We start from the raw sequence: 27,727 nt of genomic DNA on the forward strand, positions 1-27,727 counted from the left end.
TGTAATTGTTATTCCTTTGACACGGCATTTTTTTTCATCGAACATAAATATATCTCCACATAAATATTACATACTTAGGCGTGCGGAAAGCAAATTTGTTTTCTACCGCAAAATACTGGTGGTTGATTTTTTGCAGGGATGTGCAAAATTTCATGCAGCGCTACAATAGATGCAAATAGCAGCATCTAAGTGCCACGACTTAAGGGATGATGACACGGTCTGCCAACAAAAAGTGGTTTCAAGTTTCAGCTACTAGCCTTGACATTGTTATGCATGCCTAAAAATTCATTTGAGCTAGAAAGCCCCACCCACTGGCAGCGGCGGCCATATTGAAGCAGCCTGAGTGACGTCACAAACAGCGCCGTCTGCTGCAAAACTGCCGCGCGCAGTCGGCGCGGAGCATGGAGGAAGGAAAGAACTCTGGAGAGGCGAAAGCACTACTAGGCTATGTAGGCGAGGTCGGGTAGGATATCAAACGAATGGTTGTAATTGATAGAGGATTATGCGCGAAAAATCTGATGTCAACAGGATTAGTTCATTAATTCGAGCCCAAACTGTCGAAATAGCGCTGACGTCGATATAGTGAGTGGACAGGAAAACAGCCGTGGACGGCAAAATGGTGGAAAAATAGGCAGAGGAGTGAAAACAAAGTTGGAAACGTGTTTAATAAGTAACAATTGAACCAAAGTTTGATTGCCATAGATTAATTTGTTAATTATGAGCAAAAACCTTTGGATGGTTGTATAGGCTGGACGGGGATATAGTGGGTGGACGGAAAATCATCGTTGGCGGCAAATTTGAAAACCAAAGTGTGTGATTGAGGTGAAGGGATGTAACCAGAGCGAAATTAATGAAGGTGATTAACATGAACTGCTTTGAGACGGTGCGGACCCAGCTGACGTGTCCAGAGACGACGAGTGCCGTAGGGGCGTCAACGCTTTCGCATTCTCCCAGTGCGGGTCGCCGCCGTGAACTCGAACGTTTTTTGAAGCCGGCTCCCCACTACTTGGCCGCCGTCTCAGCGCACTTGCGCATGCGCAGCAGGCATTGCAGCAGACGACGCCGCTGCACCCGGCTATAGTGCCTAGAATATACTGTAACCCGGCGGCCAAAAACTCCCAGTAGTCCTTGAGAAAGCACGTGACTTTCGGCACACTTTTAGGTGTGAAGCTAGGATAACGAGGGCCTCTCCTTAGTTTTCCTTCCTACACGGTGCGGAGCAAAGCACGCCTTCCTGAGTAGGCAGTGGCGCATTGCGGTGAAGTCGTCGAGATCGGGCAGAAGCTGGACAGAAAAGGAAGTACGCAGGCCTTTGTTGCCTTTGTCCCCATGTCGGGTGTCTACTGGCGGCACTACTGGCGGCAAGTCACTACTGGCGGCAAAACATGTCTGTACAAAAATGGCGCACGATGTGCCTGTTTAGCGAAATATTTAGTGTTCGCTATATGGCATAAAAGCCAGTTTATTTCTGAGATGAAGGCTGCAAAATTCACCTGAAACAAAGGAATCGCTATAGGTGCACCCCACTCTCGGAAAAAGCAGAGTTCGCTCTGTACATGGTAGAGGGTTCAGCTGCTTGATGGGCTCATTTTTATTTTTTTAAATGGTGCTAACAGGGAAGATGCATTTATTAAGTGGACAAAATTGATACTTGGTGATTAAAATGGCAAGTACCTATACGATGCGCCTATTCCGCGAGTAATTACAGTGGTTACAGCTGTCACTTCTTGGCCCAAGGGAGATTAATAAATTGTTGTCATATGGCTGCCTCTCCGATGTTAAGGAGAACGAAATGCGCTGGTTCAGTGCCTGAAGCCAGCGATTTGCCAATCCTCCACTGTAGGTATACGTGCCAATCCACCAACCCGCACCTGCACAAACAACACAAGATTTTCCCCACACAATTTGCAGACGAATGTTCGTGGTGTCAGGGTAAACCTACACTAGAGCACGTTACATGGACCTGCCCTAAGGCAGACTTGCAGCCAAGAATAAACCACCCGAGTGTGATGCAGTGGGAGCACTTGCTGGCCAGCGAGGACAAGGAAGCGCAACGATTTCTTGTAGGCCGAGCCACGATATGGCAGCAGTCAAGTTCGGCATCCTGGACCAGGGTCGACCATGGCGCCCAGTGACCCGTAATTAAGGGTCAAGAACACTTTAAATTTATCAGCAATAAAGCTTTTTCCGTCCATCCAAGCCAACAACAAGCATGCGCTTCGCGAGGCCGCAACACGTGCTATAACGCTCTTTGCGCCATTGTTTCGGAACCACGAGCCTGCGCTCGCGCCACGCTTTGGCTTCCACGCGCCGCGTCCCTTACAGAAGAACGACAGCCATGTCAGGCAAGCCGCCACCCCAAACCTCCAGTGCGCCGTCGCTGCCGGCCCAGTCCGAAAGCGGTCCACAAGAGTCCCCATGGCAGGCGGCGTTCAAGTACTTCAACCCAGCGACCAACCCGAACGAGGCCACGTCCCAAAACCCGCCGTCAGCCGGAGGTCCTTTCTCGCGTCTGCAGAGCGCCCTCGGCTACTTGGCCGACCGAGCGCTGGTGCAGACGTCAATCACCATCGAGTCCAGCAGCGACCCCACTGCCTCCTCGTCGGCCACGGCCGGCGGTCGCGAAGAACCGTCGCCAATCGCCAAGGCCCTCGACTACGTGTCCCTGTCGGTGTTCGCACCGGAGATGATTCGTTCCAGCAGCTCCAGCTCTTCCATCGGCGTCACCATCGTGCGACCGCTGTCCCGGTCTTGCCTGCGAGACGTCCGCTCTACTCCCAATTTCGTCGCCAACATCCCTACAGTCAGCGCTTCCAACCAGCAGCGGCGACCGCCAGGCCCTCGAGCTTCCGTGCCCACAGTGCGGTCCCGGTACCGGCTCAGACTGGTTCCCAGTACTACAGTTCAGACCGAGCCGCCCAGACCCGTCAGTCCCACTCAGAGCGAGGCCTCGGTAACCTCAGTCACTACTACACAACCATCGTATCAAAGTGGTCAATACTATTACGCGTGCAACGCCAGCGGGCAGCCCTCGTCTTACTACGTGCTGCTTCCGTCAGGTGCTTCTAGTTGCCACCAGGAGCATTCTTGCTGCTCGGAGTGTCGCTGCAGCGGCGGCTACCGCTACCCGGACCCTCTAGATATATTCCGGACCTTCTCCATGCAGATGAACTCCTACCGTAACTTCGGCCTACAGAACCCGTTCGGTATGAGCAGCATCCTGCCCTACTGGCCGCTTCCCCAGCACCCTTACTACTTCTACCCGCCGGGGTCAATCGTGCCTTCTTTCCAGACGTGGCTGAGCTCCCGGAGTTCGAACTCCGCCAGTTCGCGGAGCAGCGGGCGAGATCGATGCGAACAATGCACCTGGGAAGCGAGGCAGAAGCGAGCGTCGCCCGCCAAGGCCGTCCGCGACTTCTCTACACTCGTCCAGGCCACGTCCAGTGGCCAGCAGCAGCTTCGGTTCAACAAGGTCCCTCAGAAACGCACAAAATTCGAAGGACAGCCCGTAATTGCCTCTGCAACGGATGTGCAAGCTACTGGTGCCGATGTCAAAACCGTTGCTCAAGAGGCTCAGGGCCCAGAGGCTTCCACAAAGGCGCCCGAGGTTCTAGGAAAGCCGATCGAGAGCGATCCAGGCCAGATGACTGCTGCCGCACCAGTTCCTCCAGATTATTTCGCAACCCTGAAGACAAGTGATAACAAGGAAGAACTGCAAGCATCTCCAGACACTGCAGCTGCCACCATCGGGCAGCTTGGCGCCGCCTTTGACATGACTAAATCTCTGCCTACATCCGCAATCCAGCCCTCGCTCATGGTTGAGGGCCAGGACAAAGCATCACCCAGTACTTCACCCACGAACATGCAAGCCCCTGGAACTGCTCCGGTTGAACCTCAGGCCACGACCACATTCGGAGTCCAGCCTTCGCTACCAACTGAAGCCAAGGACCAAGTATCACCAGGTCTCTCGGACATGACGACATCCGCCTCACTTGTGCCCACGGTGCAGTCCCCCAGCTCACTCGATCCACAAGCACAAGCCGCAGTATCCGACTTGCCACAGCAGGCTTCAGACAATCTCCCATTCACCAATTTCATGGAACAGAAACAGCAGGGAGCACTTGGGGCAGAGCAAGCGGGAGCCAGAGTTTCTCCCATTCAAGGCGTGGCCGCGCAGTCTGTACCAGGACCTTTATCGGCGCAGTTATCCTTGCCGCAGCAACCGGCCGAGCTGCAGCCAACGTCACCAACGAACTTGGTACCAGGGGCTTTATCACCTCAGTCCCCTGGGCCGCAGTTTTCCTTGCCCCAACAGCCGGCAGAGTTACAAGCAGCATCGCCGCAAAATGCTGCAGCGGGAGTGCCAGTGTCACAGCAGCCGCCTATGTTACGTTCTATGCCACAGACGATGACGATGCAACAGTCCGGACCTTCTCAACCATGCGTGGACACGTCGGGAGCCGATGCTACACCAGTAGTACAGCTAGCACCCGAAAATGCAATGCAAGATGCCGCAAGCGAGGACGAAAGCGAGGTTCCACGCGGATTAGGCGCTCCCACTGCAGCGACCACAGTTGCCCTTGGCGATGACGACACGGAAAACCTGGCAGAAAAGGTGAGGTGTGCACCGATGAAAGAGCTGCGTCAAAAGGCTGAACATGTTTTGGTTCAATCGTAGTCAACGTGGCATGAAAAGAGCGGATGCAGGAGTGTACATCACGTCGGGTTGCTTCGCTGTTGTCCATCTATTCCTAGTGTCCCTTTCTGAGCATCGCTTTCTTTATGCTTCGTAGTTGCTAGGAACAGACCCGCAAGAATTCTCAAACTATAGAAGTTAAACAGCATAAACAGGAAGAGCGCTATCTGAGTATGACTGCCAGGATTATGAAACTACATGGCATCACATATATAACGAATGTCCACGTAGTCCGGCGTAGTTCGGATTAGAACTTAATAACTCGTCACAATGAAACGCTGTAAGGGTGCATAATGGGACGAGCAGTTCAAATTACATTTGTCACACGTAATGTGTTGCCCCGAAGACTCATCTAAAAGGAGACCTGACATCAGCGTCAAAAGGACAACGGCCTTCATCCCTCCCACGAAGAAGGGTGAATGATAAAGTGACGCATGCAAATAAACTGGCGTCCGCTTTGCATGCTGGACTACCAGGATGGGCACAGGTCGAAATTTCCGGAGCCCTTCACTACAGCGTCCCTCGTAGCCCAAGTCACTTTGGGATGTTAAACCCCCATAAACCTTGCTGGCGTACCCAAAACTTCAGGTCTCGGTACTTGCGAATGGGCTGCTGCCATGGGCGTCCGGAAGGGGGGGGGGCAAGAGGGGGCTGTTGCCCCCCCCCCCCCCCTGAAATTACGGATATTATTTATGCCGTAGTAGAAAACAACTAAAAACCTACCACCTCCCCCATCCCCGGACATCGGGTGCCCACCCCTGGACAAAATTCTGCTGACACCCTTGGCTGCTGCTGCTGGGGAATAAACTATAGGAGTGGTTGTGTACCGCTAAGTATATACAACCTTCGCCACAAATCACATATTTGCTTTGCAGGCGTGCAGTGGAGCGATGCGAGCAAGCAATGCCTGCCAATGGGAACGAGGGAGGTTGGGACAGTGTGGGGAATGGAGGGGGGAGGGCGGGCATGCAAAAATACTTTCATGCAGGTGCAGTTGGACCGGGTGACGAGTTTTTGAACGGTACAGCTCTCATTCTCCTAAAGTCACTGCGTCTGCCCTCCACAACACTAGAGTTCCAGGTCACTATCCAAAGGAGTGAGGGTGCCGATATCAAACGGGATGTTACTTTGGGGGAACAGAGCGCTTACGCTGCTTTTTTATTGCGATGTCCCGCACTCTCCGAATGTATTACCACCTTAAAGGGACTGTGAAATGATATTTACTGATGTTACGAAAAGCACAGGAGCGATTGGTATTCCATCAATCGTCACTGCAGTGGAAAATTTTTTGAGCTAGCTTCAGTAACACCGAAGATATCGGCGATTAAAAGTGATGTTCTTTATCTCCCCCCCCCCCCCCCCCCCCCCCCTTTCAACTAATACAGAAAAACCATCTTTAATCATTTCAAGGTCCCCTTAAACACAGCTCACCAAGCGAGTGTGAGGAAGTGAAGGCATGTAGCGAGGAAAATGGAGAAAGTGAGGGTCGCCGCGTACCACAGCTTCGCGTTATGGGTCATAGCCAGCCGGTTGTACTGCGCCGCATCATTAGATGTGATCACCTGACGCTCTAAATGTGAAATAGAGGACAATCACCATTCAGCAACGCTAATTTGAGCGATAGCTAAAGACCAGTAGGCAACCGGTTTACATGGTTGCAGTGCATTTTCACATGTGTGTGGCCCTAACTTCCTAGCTGACATCACAGTGCTGTCGAAACGGCGAGCGAGGAATTCACGCAGTTGCTGCACGCTCCGCAACCACATCATCTTTGACTTCTAATCATGAGCTGTCGCTGAAATTCACGTTGCAGAGTGGCAACTGACCTGTGAAGTTTTTTACGAGAATATTTTTTTGCGCTATGCAGCTCAATTGGCGACAAAGTAAACCAGCTCACTTCCTCTATAGGAAATTGCTGGTTCCGAGGGCCTTCCCGTACCAGGACAAATTTTTTCTGAACTATGAGATTTGGTTTCAAGGAAGCAAGTTGGGCTTTCTTTGCGACTACAGGGCCACATATTGGCAAGTATAAGTAAAATTTTAACAATAAATCATCCTGCAATGATTCCTCAATGTCTTTGCAGGGTTTTGCGATTGAAGTTGAACAACCGGTCAACGATACCAACTCAAACCGTTCGCAACCCACAGATGAAGTTTCTGAGCACGCGGATGGTCCCGATATTGTGCAAGTAGACAACGCTATGCTCCCGGACAGTCCCAAGGATGCAAACCCTGCACAAGAACCTGTGGGAGATGCAGGCCTTCCAGCACAAGCCAATCCCGAACCAGAACAAGCCAAGGCAAAGCCAGACGAGCAAGCTATCAACATCGAACCGGTCGCTGGTGACGGCAATATGCCGAACGAAAATGCAGCTCAGCCTGAGGTTAGTATGAATTCACCTGGCAAATTTACGACAGGTGTGCGACCTTTGATGTCGAGTGTTGAACAGCATTTGTCTTCAACAGACTAGCCACTGTATACTTCGTTACAGGAAATCTGCACATTAGAGCAACACATCAAAGCAGGTGATGAAGGAAATGACAACACATTATGAGTGAATTTAGACATGGAGCAGATGAAAAAGAAATTGGCAGAGGGAGTGTTCACATTCGGCTGCCACTCGTGCACCTCATATTCGGGTGTGGCAGCAAGTCCCAAGTTTTCACTGGTAACTAAATGCAGATTAATAACAGTATTGAATGCATTAATTTATGCCCATTAAATTAGACTGATGTATCATGGCTTTAAATTCAACAAGAGTTACATTCAGGATGAGAAAGAGCAGACATAAGCCTTTAGATGTCATATAATGCATATAATGCATATAATGCATATAATGCATATAATGCATCTCCATGTTGTAAATAAGATTATTACAAAAAAAAATGGTCTGAAAACATCAAATATTTGTTGAGTGGCCAAATATTTTTTCAGTGGAACGAGCTTTATGATAAACTAACACACACAGCAGTACCTGTCCTACTAAGCTGCAAAACTGCCAATGTAAATTGCCTCAAGTTTCTCCGTGAATAAGATATATCAAGGCTAAAGCACACGTTGCCTTGTCTGCTGCTACCTCAGTATTAGTGCAAGTTAAGCAAGAATAGTAAATGTTAAGAGCAGAGCTTTGTTTTTTGTTATTTACAGGACATGACCCAGCCCAACCACTGTGAGGGTGACGCTGTGTGGTGGATAGCAGATATACAACAAAACATACAGTCCAATGAACACGCACGCACACGCACACACAAACTAGGATTGTGAGTCTGTTGGAAAAAGTTGCACCTGTGAGCAATCCTAAGATTCAGTGTCATCTGCTAGGATGTTTATGGGAGATGATAATGTCGATGCTCATAGCTGGTTCTTTACCCTTCACGGATACTGCTCAATAGGCAGGTTAGGTTTTTCATTTATGCCTCAAAGGCTATACAAGTATAAATGATATATAGGGCTTTACTATATGAAGCAGACCTCAAAATGCCATCTCTGTGCAAATTTTGACCACAAAAAAAAGGCTGGCAGCAGAGGCAAAGAAATAGACCATATGCACAGTTCTGAGAGCTGACTTTCCACAGTTGATGACACCAAGATGGTGGAGCTCTAGCTAGAAGTTGTGCACGCTACAGGGAAAGTGCCAGAGGTGTGGAGAGTAAGCATACAATACTTTCTGCCAGTCAAGCAAAAAACCACGTGCTCTAGGATTGTGATTGCTCAACGCTCATATTCAGCCATCATTAGGAGTCAACTTTGATTTCTGTAAAAACCTGCTTGCGGAATTTCACGTTCAATATTCTTTGTGGTAGTTTCAAATGAAAGTTTCCTTCCACTGTTTCCTTGCTTCGCTGTTTTCAAACTTAACAATTTTGCGATATCACTAAACAGTTCTTTCACGGCACTTCTTCCTTGCAGCAAAATGAAGATAAGCCCGCCGCCGAAGGTGAAGCCATCGTGGGCACTCCAAACAATTTCAACGGCGCCATTATTGGTTGTGCTGCCATCATTCTGATTTTTATCGTTGTCATGATAGTCTACAGCATTGCATCGGCATCCTATGACCCACCCTTGGACGTTGTCACCGAGACAGAAACATCACGGGCAGCTGCGTTCATGTTTGAGATTGAACACTACAACCACTCGCACATCGTAGCAGACGAAGATGAGCCAACAGAAGCCAGTCTGTTGGACCTATGAGTAACAGGGCTGGAAAACTGCACCCCACAATGTTGTGTGCACACAGTATATGATGAGGAAAGTGGGTTAGAGGACTGGATACTCAGCGTTGAAAGGATATAGCTTGGCATGTACAAAGGCACAATGCTTCCACGCTAAGCTCAATATCTAAATAGCTATCCGAGCTCATAAGACTCTCTTCATGAAGACTTTCTCGCTTCGTTGTTTTGTCATGAATTACCCTGCTGCTTATGTCGTGCTTAATGAGACAGTGCTACTATAGTGTGGCAAACAATTTCGCAAATTTAGAACTTTGTACGTTGCGCAGGATGTTGCGCTGTGCACATACTAGAGCCCGTTAGGTGTGAAATGAGTGTGTGCATGCAAAGCAAAGCTTTGAGTGTTTGATCAAAATATATGCATGAACGTCACTCCCAGCCCTTATTCTTGAAAATGTTGTTGCCTGTCGAGGCTTTGTCTTTAATTTCTGCACTTGACTTGAGTATATCACCCGGCTTGCGCCAACTGCAAAAAAGGCACTCCTGGCCACTGTGTAGGAAGGCACCCTTCGTCTCCAGTGAAAAGCACCGCTCAGCTCACTGCGTCGGACTTCATGCCTGAAAAGAAAAAAAAAAGCAAATGCCTACTTTGCAGGCTTGTGGTGCTTTCCAACACAAGCAACTTTGGTCCATCATTGCCTATATGACAGCGGCATTACTGTTTACCTAGTGAACACAGCCATGACAACCGTGTTAGACGCTCACACCTAAGCGATGAAATTTGCACTATGTGACCTCTCCATTCAAAACAAGCAAAATGCCACCAAAAGTTTTCACAACTGCAATGAACAGTAAGGACACAGTAATAACAAATTCCCTAACACACCTTCACTTGTTCGTTTTACCACCACCATTTGTCAGGGGGAATAAAGCGTGCTAAACTGCACAGCAAATAAGTGAACAAACGAGCTTATATTTAGTCCACTCTAATTACAGCTAAAGGGCAGGTTGTTTAGTACCCTTAACCTAGATTGGATAAAAGCACTGGCTTGAATGGTCTAACGTGCATACTCTGCAAATAACTAAGCAAACACAATAGCACTTATTTTTCGGACTCCAATAATTCAGACTTTATTGAGGAACCATTGTGCCAGTGCTTAAGTCTGGCTCCATCGAAGGGGGGTCTCTAGTGTTCTAGTGATACGAGCACAGATGGAGAGGGAAATAGAGAGTGAGTGGCTGGCGACCTGTTTTACACATCGCTTTACACAAAGGTGAGAAATCATTTTTAAATGTTATTGTTTGCTCAACTGATAACACAGGCCTGAAACAAGCGAACCCTATGCTCTACCACTGTGCTAGTTGCTGTCATGTAGCCTCGAAACTGATTGGCCAGCTCTGGACTGACTCATGGTGTGAGGACATGGGTTTCCCTTTTTTTTTTCTTTTTCCGGCCTTTGTGTAGTGCTGCCAACTTCTTATTTTGCTCTGTCTCGGATTTTAGAAAACACGGTAATGATGAACATGAAGATGAAGTGTTCCGACCACCACTGACAAGAAGAATACAAGTGGCTGCCTGCTTCAGATCATGCACTTCGTATGTCCTAGCACGGGTGGGTCTCGGATCCCTTGTCAATACCGATGATGGGTCTGGGACCTCCCGAGAACTCTCTGATATAAGCCCTGAATTGCACATCCCAACACAACATGCATGTTCACAACCAATTTCTCAAGATTTTAGCAGAGTCCGAAAGTTTGATCCTTCAGACGTGAAATAGAGCAGGTGAACATCACTACCATACACACCCAAGTCTTCGCTGCTGTCGTCATCATGAAAGGTGCCATCTTGGATGCACGATTCTGTTCAGTCAGCAGTACAGTGCTACATGGATGGATGGATAGAAGATAGAAGTGTCCCCTTTGAAACGGGGTAGTGGCAGTTGCCACTGCCACTTAGTGGCAAATAAAACTAATTTTGTGAGGACTGATAACAGCAATATTAAAAGTGCTCATTTCCACAGGTTCTGTGGCGCAGTACATTAAGCCCTGTTCTTGAGCACATAAGAGCACAAAGCTCTTCGCTCGAAATGAATTTTTTTCTTGTCTTTTAAACCAAGAATTAGCAGCAGCATGCAAATCATTTACCACTATTCCCGAGTGTGTGTTGACTTCTAGGCTACACTCTGACATGCTTTTGAGCCGCCATTTAGACTGTCTAAGTGGGAGGCAAAACTGGAAGTTAGGGTAATGCACTGCCGACAGAATGCAATTACGCCAATGGAAGAAATCCACCCTGCAGCTCTTGTGCAGGCCCCTCGGCCCTCGTTCATATGATCATGCGCGAGCGCCAACCAAACCACCCCCAACAGAGCCTTGAGGGGAGAATGGCTGTTCCTCCCCTCACCCAGCTGCCAGCTTCCGCTGGTCCGCCATGCATGGGAGACTGCAGCAGGCACTAAGCTTCCGAACTAAAGGGCCTACGAAACGGTTTTGAGAGTGGCTATCAAATGAATGCATTATGTCGAGTAAATGCCCATAAACATGTGTGCTGCACGCAAGTCACTAAAAGTGAACTGATAATTTGCAAATAGGTTTTAAAAATTCTCATTCCTGCACCTCGTGGCGACCACCGGCGCCGGTCTTCCGTTCAAATGCTGCCTTGTGACATTTGCATTCTTGATATAGTCTGTCTTGAGGCAGCTGCAATTCGCTCGCTAAAAGCCACAAGGACGTTCGTAGATGAAGTAAGCAGAGGCGTGGCTAGCTGGAGATGACACTGTGTCAGACCCTTTCAGTCTCCCCTCTATTCTCTGCTCCAGGGAAGCAGGCAGCCAAAAAGTAAAAGGAAAACAATCAAACCAAGGGAACGGAGCGAGGTCTTAGCCTGTATTCTTTTTTTTCCTGACCCCCAGGTGTACGAGTAGAGAAAGAAAAGAAAGATTGGGAGGATGATGGGCGATTCAATCAACCAGGTCGAAATTAATTCAGAGTTCTTCATTATATTGTGTTTCATGGCCCACAGAGGCATGTGAAAACCCATTCTTAATCACTCGGTCATTAACACGTCCACTGCGGCAGTGATTTTCAGGGCCCTGATCCCTGTATGTTGTGATAGCCCATTCTTAATCATTCAGTCATTAACAAGTTCGCTGCGGCAGTGATTTTCAGGGCCCTGATCCCTGTATGTTGTGATTTTCTTGGGTGCAGCATGACCCACCAGTGAGCCTCCTGCGAAGTCAACTTAATGGAACTGAGAACAGATGGCAATAGCAGCCTGACGTGTGTGTTTTCCGCAGGTTTTTTGAAAAAGCTGAGCTGTCCCATGGCGCCACTCAGTATTCGTATCGCACAGCAGGAATACATGACATGACCCAACGGTGATGCGGTGAACGTGTTAAATTTGTAAGAGTCAGGTTTTGTCAAGCTGAGACTTGACTGCAGTCCTGTCAAAGTATCAGCTATTGCAGCCTGACCTACCTCCTCTCATGATCTCATAATTATCATCTATATGAATAACAATGTTACATAACAAGGTCAACATGACCTACTGTCATGAATCACATGAGCAATTTACCGAATACTAAACGCATGTAAGGGCCGCACCCGTGTATGGGGCGCACCCCGTTTCCCCGAAGGAAATGTTTAAAAAAAAAATAAATCCGTGTAAGGGCCGCACCCAAACTTTCCACGACCCAGGTGGGAATAGCCTTCTACATGCAAGCGCTGTGGCCTCCGTGATCAGCTCTGGCTGCGAGCAAAAGTGCGCTTGATCGCGGAGGCCACACACGCACACAGGAGCTTCCAAGTGCCGTCCATGGATGGCACCCGAGGCCGCAATCATCATCATCATCATCATAAACTTTTTTCTCCGCCGCGACCTTCCGCCATTCACATCTACATCGACATCTCCATCTCTACATCGACATTGCCAGCTCCAGCCTTTTGTTGTTTTTGTGGCGTGTTAGCGTGCTTGCCGTAGCTGTGGTGGTTGTAGCTTTCGCATGCTGCCGCCGGCTTGCAGTTTTAGCACGATGGGCAAGCGCCTTAATAGCTACATGGCTGGGAGTTAGCTCTCGAACACGCAAGCGTGAGGCGGGCAGGAAATTCAACGCGGCCGAGGAGTGTGTCCAATGATGGTGCAACCAGAAGGATGCATTGAGAAACACAAGATGCAAAAAGTGCCCTTTCCGAGGCAAGCCGTGCGAGTTTCCCGAAATGGAAGAAGAGTTGCTCTCTTATGTGATGGAAGTGCGGAACAACGGCTACGCGTTGACAGCGGACGTGATGCGCGGCTTCTTTTGGGATGAACGTGCACCAGAGCCCAGCAAAGAGCCGTAATACTCGGCGAGTGACGATTGGATGTAGAATAAATGCCGTTCATTCCCTGATTGGTGTGTTTTTACTTAAAAAAATTTTTTTTTTTGCAAGTCGCGTGTATGGGCCGCACCTCGAAATTGGCCCTCGAATCTGGAAAAAAAAGTGCGGCTCTTACACGCATTTATACGGTAAGTGACCTGCTGGTCACACTGATAGATCCTGTGACCCATCAACTATCAGGAGGTCACCATCATCACCATCAACAGCAGCCTATTTATGTCCACTGTAGGAGAAAGGACTCTCCCATATCCCTCCAATTAATCCTGTCCCGTGCCAGCTGGCTGCAGCCACCGTATCCCCGCAAGCTTCCTAATCTCATCCACCCACCTGACCCCCTGCTGCCCTCGTCTTCCTGCTTGTTATGCTTGCTGCTGCGCTTGCTTCAGTAGGCTATGAGCCCCACTAAATTTTTTACACATAACCATTACCCCCTCACACAACATGGAGCCCTTAAGAACTGTCACTGAAACGTGTTTGACATCACATGAGCACCTCTTTTACCGTGACTCATAGTTCATGCGAACATAATAAAAATGGTAAATGGAAATGTGCATGGGTGTTGTGTCCCCTTATTGCTTTTGTGTGTGTGCGCCCCCTCCTAACGACCACTCGCATTCCCCTCCTAACGACAGTTCTCATCCTCCTCCTAACGACCACTCAATCCTCCTCCTAACGACCGCTTGCCCCTCGTCGCACGCTGTCGCCGGATGCCCCCCCACGGTGCGCCCCCGCACCCTCCTCCTGTTCTGGGAAGCCACTCCCTTCCGTGGACGCTTCTCCACTCCCTCCTTTCTTCGGGCGGCCAGTTCGGCTCCTGCCTCGGTCGACGCTGGTCGCACCCTCATCGGCTTTAAATAAACGAAGTCTTAAAGTACCGTGTGCGTCTTTCGCTGCATTCAACACAGCGACCGGACACGACAGTGGCGACGAGAAAGTGGATTCGACCCGCGCTACGCAACGCTATTGACAAGCCATGGCTACGCGAGGGTTTCCCAATCAGATACCAGAATTCAACGGCTCATCGTGGTCATCGTGGGTTGGACGCCTTCAGTTCTACTTTGAAGCTAACAACATCACAGACCCAGCCTTGAAGAGGGCCAACCTGCTGACGCTGTGCGGGGAGCAGACCTACGATACTGTCTGCGCCCTTATTCAGCCAAGCACACCAGCGGCAGTGTCTTACGACGACATCGTAAAAGCGCTGCAAAAGCACTACGACCCAAGGCCATCCGAGGTCTACAGCCGGGCTCGCTTCCAACGACGAGATCAACTGGGAGGAGAAACTGTGAGCGCCTACGTAGCCGCGCTCAAGAAGCTCGCTGCCGACTGCAATTTTGGAACGCTGTCGACAACAGCTACCGGGCAGGAGGGAGACGCAGCTTCTTCTGCTAACACCACCATGCTTCCCTTGGACGTGATGTTACGCGACAGATTTGTGTGCGGACTGAGTGACGAGTCACTGCAGCAGCGCCTGTTCGCTGAGAAGGACCTCACATTCAGCAAAGCTTACGACATCGCCGTTCGAGCGGAGAGCGCCGGTCACCAGCAGAGAGGGATTCGCCGGAACACCGAGCCGGTACACCAGACAAGCAACCAGGTGCGCAAGCCTTCTGTTGTTGTAAAATCGGTCAAAAAGGCACAACGCTGCTGGCGGTGTGACGACCAACACAACCCCCAGGGATGTCGATTCCAGTCAGCCACGTGTAATTTTTGCCACAAGCGAGGGCATATCGAAAGAGCATGCATTACGAAACGGAGACTTGCCAAGATAAAGTCACCTTCCCAGCCTAATCACAGCGTCAACGCCTCAGAGAATATGCCGCTATCTGATCTCCATGGAACAACATCAGCAACACCATCTGTGTTGTACGACCTGAACACCATGAATCTCGGCACGCGACCGAAGATTTTTACAGAAGTAAGCGTACATCACCAGCTGATTAAGTTCGAGGTGGACTCCGGCGCAGCCTGTACTCTGATCAGTGAAGACACGTTCCGAACTTCATGGCCATCTGACGCACCCGCCCTGCAACAAGACGACACGCACCTGCGAACGTGGTCAGGACAGAATCTGCCACTATTGGGCTCTGCCAACGTGCAGGTTAACTACAACGGCCAGACCCATACGCTACCTCTGCTTGTTGTGAAGGGCACAGGATCAAGCCTTCTAGGGAGAAACTGGTTTTCTCCACTAGGCGTGATGATATGCGGCATACACCAGACGCCGAGCCAGAACATGGTTGGTAAACATCAAAACGCCGATGCGCTAAGCCGTCTGCCACTAGACGCAACTGTTGACGAACCATTTCCACCAGGAGACGTTCTGATGTTCGAAGCACTGCCAGAACCTCCGCTTACAGCAGGCACAGTTGCAGCATCTACGCAGAAGTGCGCAGCTCTCCGGCTAGTTTACACAGCTGTTCAACAAGGCAACGTGCATAAACTCAAAGGGGACAACTTCGACGCTTACCGCAGGCGAGCTACAGAGTTGAGCACCCATCGCGGCTGCATCATATTTGGGTCCCGAGTTGTGATGCCGAGAGAACTACGCGCACAAGCTATGTCTCTCATCCACGCCGGACATCGGGGCATCGTTGCAATGAAAAAGTGTGCCAGAAGCTACATGTGGTGGCCTGGCATTGACAACGACATCGAAACAGTGGTGCGAGAATGCAAGCCTTGCCAGAGCAGCCGGAGCGCCCCGCCGAAAGCTCCTGTCCCAGAATGGGAAAAGCCAGACACACCATGGCACACACTGCACATTGATTTTGCAGGACCAATTGAGGGCTGCACTTTCCTTGTGGTCGTAGATGCCTACACAAAGTGGCTTGAGATAAGGCAAATGGGACAGACGACTTCGGCAGCAGTCATTGACAACCTCCGATCACTATTTGCAACGTTCGGCCTGCCGCGCAAGGTAGTGTCGGACAACGGAACACCGTTTGTGTCTGCGGAGATCCTCAAGTTTTATCGCGACAACGGGATCTCATCAGTTACATCGGCCCCCTACCACCCAGCGACAAACGGACAAGCCGAGCGCTACGTAGCCGAGCTAAAACGCGCCCTTGAAAGAGATCAGACAGGCTCGCTGCAGCGCCGCCTTGCGCGCTTTCTCTTCAAGCAGCACACGACGGTTCAGAGCACAACAGGCGAGACCCCCTCGAAAATGATGTTCGAGCGTGAAATGCGAACCCAGCTCACAGCCATCCTCCCCGAGCCAAAGGCAGAGACGTTCCGGGAAGAAAAAGCAATTCCGCGCTGCGGCACGCTTAATGAGGGGCAGCGCGTCCTCGCCCGACAGTTTCTGAAAAAGCCACGCTGGGAGGAAGCTACAATTGTCAGACGCATAGGCCTGCGCTCTTGGCTCGTCAACATACATGGCACAGTAGCACGCCGACATCTCAACCAGCTGCGTAGATTTACGACGCCGTCTGAGAGCTGTCCGCCAGCGGAGAGAACACGTGCACCATTTTCCCACATAGCCTGGCACCTCTTCCCGGAAGAAGAGACTTCGCCCAGGACAGACCTAGGAGACACAGCGAACAACAGCCAGCCTACAAGTGTTTCTCCCCCGAGCGCACAAAGCCAGCGCGCCTCCACGCGTGAGCGCCGACCCCCTGCACGATACCAGGCAACTTTCTAAGGGGGAAGGAAGTGTTGTGTCCCCTTATTGCTTTTGTGTGTGTGCGCCCCCTCCTAACGACCACTCGCATTCCCCTCCTAACGACAGTTCTCATCCTCCTCCTAACGACCACTCAATCCTCCTCCTAACGACCGCTTGCCCCTCGTCGCACGCTGTCGCCGGATGCCCCCCCACGGTGCGCCCCCGCACCCTCCTCCTGTTCTGGGAAGCCACTCCCTTCCGTGGACGCTTCTCCACTCCCTCCTTTCTTCGGGCGGCCAGTTCGGCTCCTGCCTCGGTCGACGCTGGTCGCACCCTCATCGGCTTTAAATAAACGAAGTCTTAAAGTACCGTGTGCGTCTTTCGCTGCATTCAACACAGCGACCGGACACGACAATGGGCAAGGCATGTAATGCGAAGGGAGGATCACCGATGGTCCATTTTGGAAACTCAGTAGATTCCAAGGGAAGGCAAGGGTAGCAGAGGGGGGAGGTGGGGGGGGGGGGGGGGGGGGCAGCAGAGAGTCGGATGGGCAGATGAGATGTTTGTGTGTACACGTAACCCTGTCCTGAGCAGCCATTGTCCTGCAGTGGATGCAGTTATGATGGTAATACTTCGTAGCGCCTACTGCATTTCCAGAACCCTCGAATAACAACACAAGAGGGGCAGTCATACGCACCTCGCTCGAGCTGCTGTGGGTCCATGCGCAGTATGAAAGGCAGTATGCTGCCAATGCGCACGCTGCCAATGAGTCCCGCGAAAAAGAGGTCCTCAGTCAGGGAGGGTTGCAAGGCACGCAGGGGCGCCAGCTGCAGCAGCAACCGGTGCGCACGGCCCCCGCTCCAGGTGCCCCCGGCACCACTGGAGTGCGACTCCAGCTCCCGGCAGGTGCGCTCCTGCAGCTGCTCCAGGCGTGCGCACCACTCTGGCCCTAGACCCGGCCGGTCTGCACAGCATCGTCACAAAGGTAACACAAGAATGAGTTGCTTGTTTCATTGGTTTATTGGGGTTTAGCGTCCCAAAGCGACTCGGGCTATGAGAGACGCCGTAGTGGAGGGCTCCGGAAATTTCGACCACCTGGGGTTCTTTAACGTGCACTGACATCGCACAGCACACGGGCCTCGAATTTCTCCTCCAAAGAAATTCAACCGCCGCAGCCGGGATCAATCCTGCGTCTTTCGAGCCAGCAGCCGAGCGCCGTAACCACTGAGCCACCGCGGCGGGGTTCAAGGAAGAGCTGTGTCTTCAAGAGCTAAGCATTATACGTTCAGAGCCAGCGTTCAGCATGTGGCAAATTCCTTATTTAAAATTTTCTTTAAATCAACGTTTACTGCAAGACCTTTCACAATTAATGTGGTGCCTCTTCAGGCCATGTGGTAAGGCGTTAGCAGAATAAATGCGTATGCAATCTGCAAGCCAGAAGGCCGCTGGTTTTACACCTTTCAGGTGCTGCGTCCAGATGCGACCAGCATAACGTCCTGAAATGCTACCATAATGTGCTAAAATTTAAAAAATTCGCACAGGACCATCTCAAGCCAGGCAAAGAAAATGACAGCAGAAAATTTTTTGAACCAGAACACCTCTACATTTTGTTGGCAGCTTCACTGAGATGTGTTTTTGTTTACTTCTCTGGCAAACATAAACATATAAAAGACCTAAAATGTGGATTTGCTTAAATTAAAGGTGCACTGAAAAAGAATATGAACTCCTCTTTTTACCAAGGGAACTCGATCTACATGTTCCAAGCATTCTCAGAAACTTTGAATTATCGTCGTGTGCGGCCGATACTATCGTCCTGTGCGGCCGATTTCCCTAATTTAAATCAGATTAAACGTCCCGGGTCCCGCCTTTTTTTTTTTAACTCACCGCTGTAGGTAAGAGGAGTCAACTAATGCGTGGAGTGCCTTCCAGGCAGTTGTGTGGCGGCTTTGCTTTCTCTTTTATTTTTGTTTTTTTTTAGGCTTCCGTGAATAAATAGATCCAGTCAGAGACTACACAGTTGCAAATAAAGCCCACGGAAATAAAAGTGCATGTGGATTGTTGATGAAACCTTGCTGGTCCAACCTTAGTGCAACATTGGCCATGAGTAGTGCTGCTTGTGAAGTCACTTTTCCGTTAGTGCTTTCCATTAGATCAGTTTTCCGTTTCACAACTGCCGTAAGCCTACTAGACGACAGCGGAGCTTAAAAACTTCAAGCCAGTTTCAAATAAAAGAGTTACGAAGTCGGTGCTGTTTTCGTACATGGTATTTGTTTCTAGTCTACAGCCCTCGATATTTCGTGCAGTTTTTTTTTTTTTTTTCAAGTTTACCCACAAAGCAACGCACTGCCAACTGAGTCTCGCTCCACTCACCGGGGCAGAAAAGCACCAGGGACTTGAGCAGGGCGTACTCCTGGTCGTCGGGCTGCAACCGCTGGGTGGCCACGACCAGTCGCTGCAGGGCGGCCACGTGCTCCGACACCTGGGCACGCTGAGAGCCGCCCATGATGTCACCCGCGGGGCTGCCCTTGGCGTTCAGGTGGGATGCGACCGTCGACAGCAGCGTGGAGAGCTGCATCTGCTCCGCGCACTGCAGCAGCCCCAGGGTGAACACCTCGCTCCATGCCGACTGCACCAGTGCCAGCTGCAGTGATGCCCTGTCAAAGAGCAAACCAAGGAAGAGAGTCAATGCCACTCCTCCCTTTTCAACAGTAGTGGCCGACCCTTCCAAGTCTGCACGTAAAACTTCCCAAGCAGCAGAAGTAACCGGGCCAATATTGGAAACATATTGGCAAAAGCCGGCCCAACAAAGGCCCCGAGTAAGGCAATATTGGCCCGATCATCTGTGCCGCTTGGGTTAGAAGGGTAGAACTGTGGGCCGGTTGGTTACGCATGTTCGAGGTAAAGCAGAACGAATGGGATGAATTGAATTGAATTGAATTTCTCCACAACAACTGGAAGGATTTCCAGGCAAAAAGCTGCTTTTGCAGCCTGACTGGGCCCCGGAAAACCATTAGATAGCAGTGGCTTCGACATATAAGGTGATGGAAATAAACATAAGATACAACAAAGCAGAACAAACGTACACATTATAGAATACAAACAATGAAATACAGTTAATAAATGCAATTGTAAGGTTAAAATTATAGCTTCTAGGCTCGTCTAGTGCAAAATGGTACGTAATCAAGAAATACACATGTAATAGAATCACAAAGATGTACTAAATGCTCACTAATACTTATTTTGAACATACTATATACATACATGAAAGCAGAATATGCACATCAAGTTCTATGAAATAATCAAAATTTTAGAGAAATGCACAAAATTGTCTCTGTAGATCACAGTGGACCTAGAGAATCGGAAGTAATGAATGCGAGGAGGAAAGGTGAATATAGGACAACCTTGTCCCGTCTCAACCCTTCCATCTCATGTCCTGTACAGTCGCGGAAGAAAGTGTATGGGATTCGGATCCACAGAACGCAACTTGTTTCCGTGCAGTAGGAAAAAGCACGTCAATCAAAATCACTCAATCACAAGGGGAAACGCGAGTTTCACTCAATGAAAAAATAACGGCAGACTGACTAACGAGGCAAGAAAGATTTTTTTCTCCAAATCCAAGTGCCATCAACTTCGTCCATGACAGTATATTGTGCTATCTTGCACTGAGCAAAAACTGCGCATAAAAGACTGTGCATTAATAAGTGCAATCAGAAGACAAGTTCGCAAGCAAATTTAAGACTTCGCTACTTTCAGCATTAACAGCAACATATCTTCTAGTATGTGTATAATGAGCTGAAAATTAAAAGGAAATGTGGGTTTGCACACAGAAGTGTAAGAATCTGCTCTTTCAGATCTAAAAGTGCATTCTCTATTGAGCACATCCCAATACACTGGTTAAGGGTTGAGATTAATCTTCACTGCAACTGTGACTCCAATAATGGCTGTGGCTTCAATGCAACTACAGTGAGGTACTGTATCCACTGATTTGACCCAGGATAAGTTATCCCAAGTTCATGGCCTTTAATACCGTGCATTCGCACTTACATCTGTGTCTAATTGCAGCATGTTATTCACCATTTCGACACATTTAAATGACCATGCAACGCAAATGCAAACAAAACGAACCACAAAGTGCATTTTATTTTTGAGAACGATGAGTCAAGACTGTACACCGGAAAATTTCTCAAACATACTTGGCAGAGTGAACCAGCTCATGAGGCAGAGTTCTCTCCACTTACGGCAGTTCTTCAAATGCTGGAAGAGTCCGTGTCCACAGCAGAGACCGGAACAGAATGCGAGAAGCACTCTCGCAGACGTAATGCACGTTGAGGGCCCCTCCCACTGGGGTCGTTGGCAGGGTCACACGGAAGAGGGCCTGCTCCTCTGAGATCAGGGGTCCCGACGACAGGCTCAGCAGTGGCCCTGCATAGGCATCAGACAGGTCAGCAAATACACTACAAATGGCGAGGACAGGGCTCACAATACTGCAGCCAATTGCAAAGAAAGTTTTTGTATCCATTATCAGCTGGGGTGTTGTAACAATTCATGGAACACCTCAGCTGAGGAAATTTCCACTGCAAGCAAGCAAGGAACTTAACAGTAGCGACTTACTCGAATATGACTCCTCGTCGCCACCTTGGTCTTCGCCATCTTCTTCCCAGGGCGTCCAGCTGTTGCCAACTGAGACAAGGCAGTCCTTGTTTGCTGCCTCTTTCGAGTTCTGGAAAAAGCGGGCGAACAAGTGGCAAGGAAATGATGAGACATACTACTAGCATTGCAAGACAAGAATGCAAGAATGAAAGCCACTATAATTGGCTTTCTGACTGTCCTCTGGCATCTGTGATGTTGAAGTAAAGTAAAAGATGTTGAAGTGAAAATGATGCTGATGCTGACAGTGGATGCCATGAATGCTAGATATTGCTTGAAATTTGTTACAGTGGGACACAGCTTAAAAAAAAACAGCAATTGGTAACAATAGGCCATGGTACGTGGCGTCCTGTACTCCTCCGCTGGCCAATCACAACAGTACACGAAATCAGCTTTTTAATGTTTGCCCATATCAAATGAACCAGAGGCATCAAAATTCCTGTGCTTATGATTTCATCTTGCGATTAGCTTCTTGTCTAGGTAACACGAAAAGCTTTAACGACAGACTACTTCTCTGCCGCAGCAGAATTCTGTGGACCGGTCCTAAATGCGGGCAGAGCTTCGATGCAGACTTACTTATATCTGACTATAGCAGTGAAGATAACAGATGCGCTAGAGATGACAAGGCATGGCATACTGTCAAAGAGCAGTTTCTCACAATGACATCAATACGGTATACAGGAGAAGCCCATCAGGCCATGTAAAATATTCGGATTAGCAGGGCTTTTTGAATTATCTTGAGTTCTTAAGTTGAAACAAAACAAAAAGCCAAGCGAGAAATGTTGTTGCCAACTTCCACAAAGGTCTGAAACAAGGGATAAAACTGCAATTCACCTTTTCCAGACGTTCAACAAAATCAAGCAAAAACAAAAGTACACTCATATTTATCGTCACGGCTCATGTAGAGCTGGAAAAAATGGGCCCTAGCTGAAATAAACATGCAAATTCACTCAACTGTACAGCAGATTACATGAAAGTGCAGTGTATATTGGCATAGATTCTGCACACATCTTTACGTTGTTGGAAGAGCCAAATTTTTTAACAAACTGCGAGATTCCGAAACTTCAAAGGGGTACAGGCACCAATTTGGCTGTGTGTTAACTCCTTGTAACAATGCACAAGACACTAGGAAACATAAATCATCATGTGAAGCTTCCCTCCAGCAAATAAATAATTTAAAATTCAATTTCATCTTTCCTGTTTAAATTTTGCCTGCAACACCCGACAGTGGCTGTTGCATTAAAGCTGACTTCAGGTCAGTCACAGGAGGTATAAAACAGCAATATAATCCCTGCTTTGTCGATTTAATTGACACCAGCTCTTATGCCAGGCAAGAGCCGGAATGACAAAAAATAAACAAGCAGCTATACGCCACTATTCAGCGTTGAAATCGAAACTGAAACAGTACAAGAGCAGAAATTCTTTGTTTTATTATTTACTGAGCGTAAGAAAACTTTGCATGGCATTTCCATGCATACTAACATCATGTAATAAGGGAATAATTACATTTGACCAACACTGTTCCCACTTCGAGTTATTGATCAATTCGCTCTCGCCCTACCATAAGCTTGCCGTCCCGGTTAGCTCAATTGGTAGAGCGACTGCTCCGGTGAAGCGGTGGTCCCGGGTTCAAGCCCCGGGCCAGGACGAATTTTTCTTTAACTACAATGTTTCTGAGAAAGCTTTATAGCTTTCCTTTGTAGCCGTATGGCTGCGCTCGAGTGGATGTCAATGGGTAATTACTCCCTTATTACAAAATCTACTCCACCTTGGGGGATTCCCCTAAACATTTGACCAATACTAACATCTTACGTACTGTTTCGCAGAAGAAAAACGCCACCAAAAATCTGGTGCCCGCATTCCCTTAGGTTCCTTCAGTGCAACAAACAAACATATTCAACCCTGTGTTTGGTGCATGGCAGCATTAGTTGTTCATGCACCACAACACCGCACGCAACACGTTACCTGGTGCTCGAGCTGCGCCAGACCCGTAGCGTGTGTCGCCTGCCGGTGAGCCAGGCCCATCGCATGACTGGACAGCCCGCCCACAGACGTGAGGAGCATGCTCGCACCTTTGTCGCCTCGGCTGGCTGAGTCGGCACTGGGCTTGCGCTCCGACTGCACGGCTGTGGGGTGGCAAACATGGTGCAATGACGTAAAACGTGACAAGTGGCACGGCAGTGACAGTCATTAATGGTGCTGAATAAAGGACCAAACACGGTGCCTTTCCTTGCCTGTTCTTTCATGAGAATAGCAGCACAAGTGGCTAGAACTTCATCATCATCATCATCATCAGCCTCACTACGCCCACTGCAGGGCAAAGGCCTCTCCCATGTCTCTACAATTAACCCTATGCTTTGCCAGTTGCTGCCACTGTATTCCCGCAAATTTCTTAATCTCATCCGCCCACCGAACTTTCTGCCGCCCCATGCTACGCTTGCCTTCTCTTGGAATCCGCTCCGTTACCCTTGAGGACCAGCGGTTATCTTGCCTTCGCATTACATGCCCTGCCCAAGCCCACTTCTTCCTCTTGATTTCAACTAGGATGTCAAACAAGACTGGGGTCAGGGAAAGTTGCGGAGATGTCATAGTGACAGAAACAGCACAAAAAGACTACCCCACGCGATGAAATGACTCGCATATAGAGCAGTGGCTCTCAAACAAAGTTTCGTGTTTCTTGCGCTCCTTCAGCACCTGGACCTATACCACCTCAACCCTTACCCTCCCTTTTACCCACTTTATATTGGCATTAACCACGCGATAATTTCACACTGCAGACTGTTTCACTATATAGCCAATTCATCGAATCTTTTAGGCACTTCTCGAGGGGCTGTGCAAGTTCCTGCTCCTTTTAGTATATGTACTGTATATACTGTATATATACGGTATATACAGTATATATACTGTATATATAGTGTATATACTTGCGATGCCCTGTCACACAGGCACCGCAAAGGCGCAAGAAGTGCAGCTACGTGGCACAAATGTTGCGCCTCTGCTGTTAAAGGCCTTGGAAGCGAAGGCGCCCATCCGAGACCTTTGCCAATGTCGCGCCCTTCGAGAAACCTGCGATCACAACGTCAAAAAGTAAAAGAAAAAATATGTGCAGCTAACGATGTTTGAAAATATCTTTAAAAAACATGAAAGGTTTGTCTGGTTTTGCTTTTTGGATGGGTGATTATATTTTACGCCCAGCGAAGATCTCAAGACAGTAAAATTGCTGCAGCAAAACCGAGTGCCCTTGGTCGCTCTTTTCAAGAAGCAATAAGAATAAAAAGTTGTCTGAGCTCAACGAATGAACAGAATACCCCACCCCGTTTTACGTTTAAAACACTCACTTCAGCCACTTTATGCACAGCAGCAGATGCTAAGCCTCAACGACTGTTTAACCTTTGGGCTACACCGCGTAGCTGCATCGCTACCCTTTCAACTTTCACTCCTTTGGTGAAAAGAGGTGCCTTTGCAGGAACGGCCTTTGAGGATTGCTGGGTGGCAGGGGTATTAGGCAGGAGCAGACAAAAAGTCAAAGCACGTGTGGTTCCTCGGCACCTCCTAAAAGCTGTTCGGGTTCCCCAAGGCTTAAAAAGATTGGGAACACCGGACACAGAGGAATTATCAATACTCAATGTGTGAGCCATTTCGCCTAATAAGCTGTTTTTTGTTTTTTTCCACAGTTTCTGTCACTTGAACAAGAGCTACTGCCTAAAGGTAACAAACATATAACACAACATGCACTGAAACACAAAACTATCTATGAATTTGGTCGGCAAACACGGGTGCAGTTCCTTTCAACACCAGGATGCACTTCAGCTGTTTCCAGTGAATGCTCACATAGTAATGGCATGCAGCAGTCCCAGGTTTTAACAAATGCCTTAGCGTGCTCCTACCAAGTGTACCAACTGTTTTGTCAAAGAGCATTATTTGGTACAAATATGCCTATTGTCATAGTTAAAGGGGGACCCTGGTCTCTGAAAAAAAAAATTCTGCTAATGAAGTCACAATTATGCAATTTTTTGGGAACATACAATTTTATGATCATGGAAGACAGTTGGGCTAGTTGGTGTGTATTCGTTAGTGACTGCGACATTGCAACTAGCGTGGAAAGCACAGTGACAGCGACAAAAAGGAACCGACGGGACAGCACGCTAGTTTTTTAATGCACACATAACAGACTTTTACACTTGTATTCGGCGCATGCTCAGGAGACTGTACCCCCGTCCCCTTCTCTTTATCACGAAGCAGGTTGTCATAACAAAGAGTAAAACATTTAAACCAAATTGACGCGCAAGTTTTTCGACAGATAGATTATCTCTTTTTTCGTGAGGGCTACTGCTGAGGGCTACTAGCGTGCTGTCCCGTCGGTTCCTTTTTGTCGCTGTCCTTGTGCTTTCCACGCTAGTTGCAATGTCGCAGCCACTAGCGAATACAATTTTATGTGCTGACTATAAATATGTCTTTTAATTTTATATAAAGCAAGTCCTTGCGCACATATAAAAGCTGTCCTGCAAGTCTTTTGAAGAAAGCATATAAGAAATTTTGCTGAAGCAAACTTGCCGAAATGCATGCCACTGGCTTCTCTTGACATCAAGGAATGCAATAGGGGCAAAATTATCATTCCACCTATCATAGAAGTTGTGTTATGGGGTTCTGAAGCCGCTACTTAAGAAACAAAAAGAAAAGTTTGTATTCCTGTTTCTGGAGTGGCAATTCCAAAACCTTACAACTCAAGTTCTATGATTGATAGGATGATAATTTCCCCCTTATTGCATTGCTTGTCAAGAGAAACTAGTAACATGATTTCAGCAAGCTCCTTGCAGCAAAATTTCTTTCAAGCTCTCTCCAGAAAATTACATAACACATATTGCATAAGTGCACAAGGACTTGGTCTGCACCAAATTGAATGACATATTTAGAATCGGCACACAAAAATACAGACGTTTCCTGAAGATTTCATAACTGTGACCAATTTTTTTTAGAAGACCAGGGTCTTTCTTAGAGGACCACGGAAGAGAAGCAGCCACAACACATGTATACTGAGAGGTACGACTTAATTCCTTGCAAGAATTTAATGACACGACACACAACACGTGAGAAGAAGCAGTGCGAACCCAAATGTGGAACAGCACAGATGGATGAGAGTCAAGTCTTGTGTGGTATTTGAATTTCACCGCCATGGCTTCGACCACTGGCAGGGCTACACTGCGCAGGCGCAGCTTATCTTTTATGAGGAGGTCAGACACTGGGATAGTTTAATTTACCCCCTTGGCTGTTCTTTCCATAGCGGAACGTCAGTTTCATGACAAAGCAAGCTGCCAGGAGAAACACTTGGCAATGCAGCGTAGAGTGACAGATACACAGACAATCACTTGCAGCCTCAGTGTGCGCAAGATGGGCTCTTGCTAGTGCAGAGTAAAGCAATTTCCAATATTAAGGAGTGCTCATTTAGTACTGTAATGAATTTCAAGTGCATTCCATTGAGTACACGTGCCCCAAACCAAAGAAAATTTCTTAACATGCAGTACAAAGTTCAGATTTGATATTGACAATCTAAAGCAAAAACGATTCAGTCAGGTGGGTGCACAGAAGACTACTGGCTACTAGAATATCCTCTTTACTTCACATCCTGGAGGGACAAAGAAAACCAAGATCGACAATACTAGACAGCTTAATTCATTTGTGAAGTACCTCAACACTTTGTTGCAAGGAAGAGAGGAGGGCAAGAACATAAACATCATATTACACACCCATTTATACCACTGTTCTCTAAGGATGTGGAACTGACAGAAATCTGCACAAGGCACAGTCATCACCGTCGCACAAGGCACAGTCATCACCGTCGCAGAAGGCCAACGTAGAAGGAGAGCTGGAGAAGCAGCTATTATATAGTACCAACAACGATTAAATACAAGTTCCAAGACAAAATTCACATCAAACTTGCACAGAATCTACAGAAAATGCAGAAGGCAACACTGTAGAACCGCCCAAGAAACGAAGGTGGAAACAGGTCTCATTGGATACACCTTGCACAACATATCACTTAAGGAGGACCTCAAGAAAGGCATGGTTTCTAGCTAGCATGTGCATGACCAGACTGTGTGACTAGAATAAGGATGGTAGCCTGTGGATCTGTGTGGTGACCTGCCACAGTGCCAAGATGCAGTTCTGGCAGAGCTTAGAGCCAGGGTTTCAAACGGCAATGACATGGCACCAAGATTGAAGGCGCATTTACTGCA

General features: G+C 48.4%; 2 protein-coding genes across 3 annotated transcripts in view; one reads left to right on the plus strand and one right to left on the minus strand.

Annotated features, from left to right (window-relative positions):
- The first annotated feature begins 2,149 nt into the window (after positions 1–2,149).
- LOC149335354 (uncharacterized) lies at positions 2,150–9,047 on the plus strand. The gene is made up of 3 exons (XM_089553910.1): positions 2,150–4,660; positions 6,781–7,080; positions 8,607–9,047. Exons 1-3 carry the CDS (start codon positions 2,339–2,341, stop codon positions 8,886–8,888), a joined length of 2,904 nt encoding a protein of 967 aa, XP_089410036.1. The 5' UTR covers positions 2,150–2,338; the 3' UTR covers positions 8,889–9,047.
- Positions 9,048–9,308: 261 nt separating this feature from the next.
- LOC149335355 (nuclear receptor subfamily 2 group C member 2-like) overlaps positions 9,309–27,727 on the minus strand; it is a 34,154-nt gene continuing 15,735 nt past the window's right edge. For both annotated transcript variants that reach the window (XM_089552031.1, XM_089552032.1), the window contains 6 exons: positions 23,460–23,620; positions 21,459–21,567; positions 21,086–21,269; positions 19,218–19,501; positions 17,545–17,811; positions 9,309–9,484 (listed from right to left, as the gene is read on the minus strand). In XM_089552031.1, the coding sequence (XP_089408157.1) occupies positions 9,459–9,484; positions 17,545–17,811; positions 19,218–19,501; positions 21,086–21,269; positions 21,459–21,567; positions 23,460–23,620 (1,031 nt within the window). In that variant the 3' untranslated portion in view covers positions 9,309–9,458. The remainder of the gene's footprint in view (positions 9,485–17,544; positions 17,812–19,217; positions 19,502–21,085; positions 21,270–21,458; positions 21,568–23,459; positions 23,621–27,727) is intronic.

The sequence above is a fragment of the Amblyomma mixtum genome, chromosome 7, assembly GCF_055824585.1.
Source record: "Amblyomma mixtum isolate Tamu chromosome 7, ASM5582458v1, whole genome shotgun sequence".
NCBI classification, from domain to species: domain Eukaryota; kingdom Metazoa; phylum Arthropoda; class Arachnida; order Ixodida; family Ixodidae; genus Amblyomma; species Amblyomma mixtum.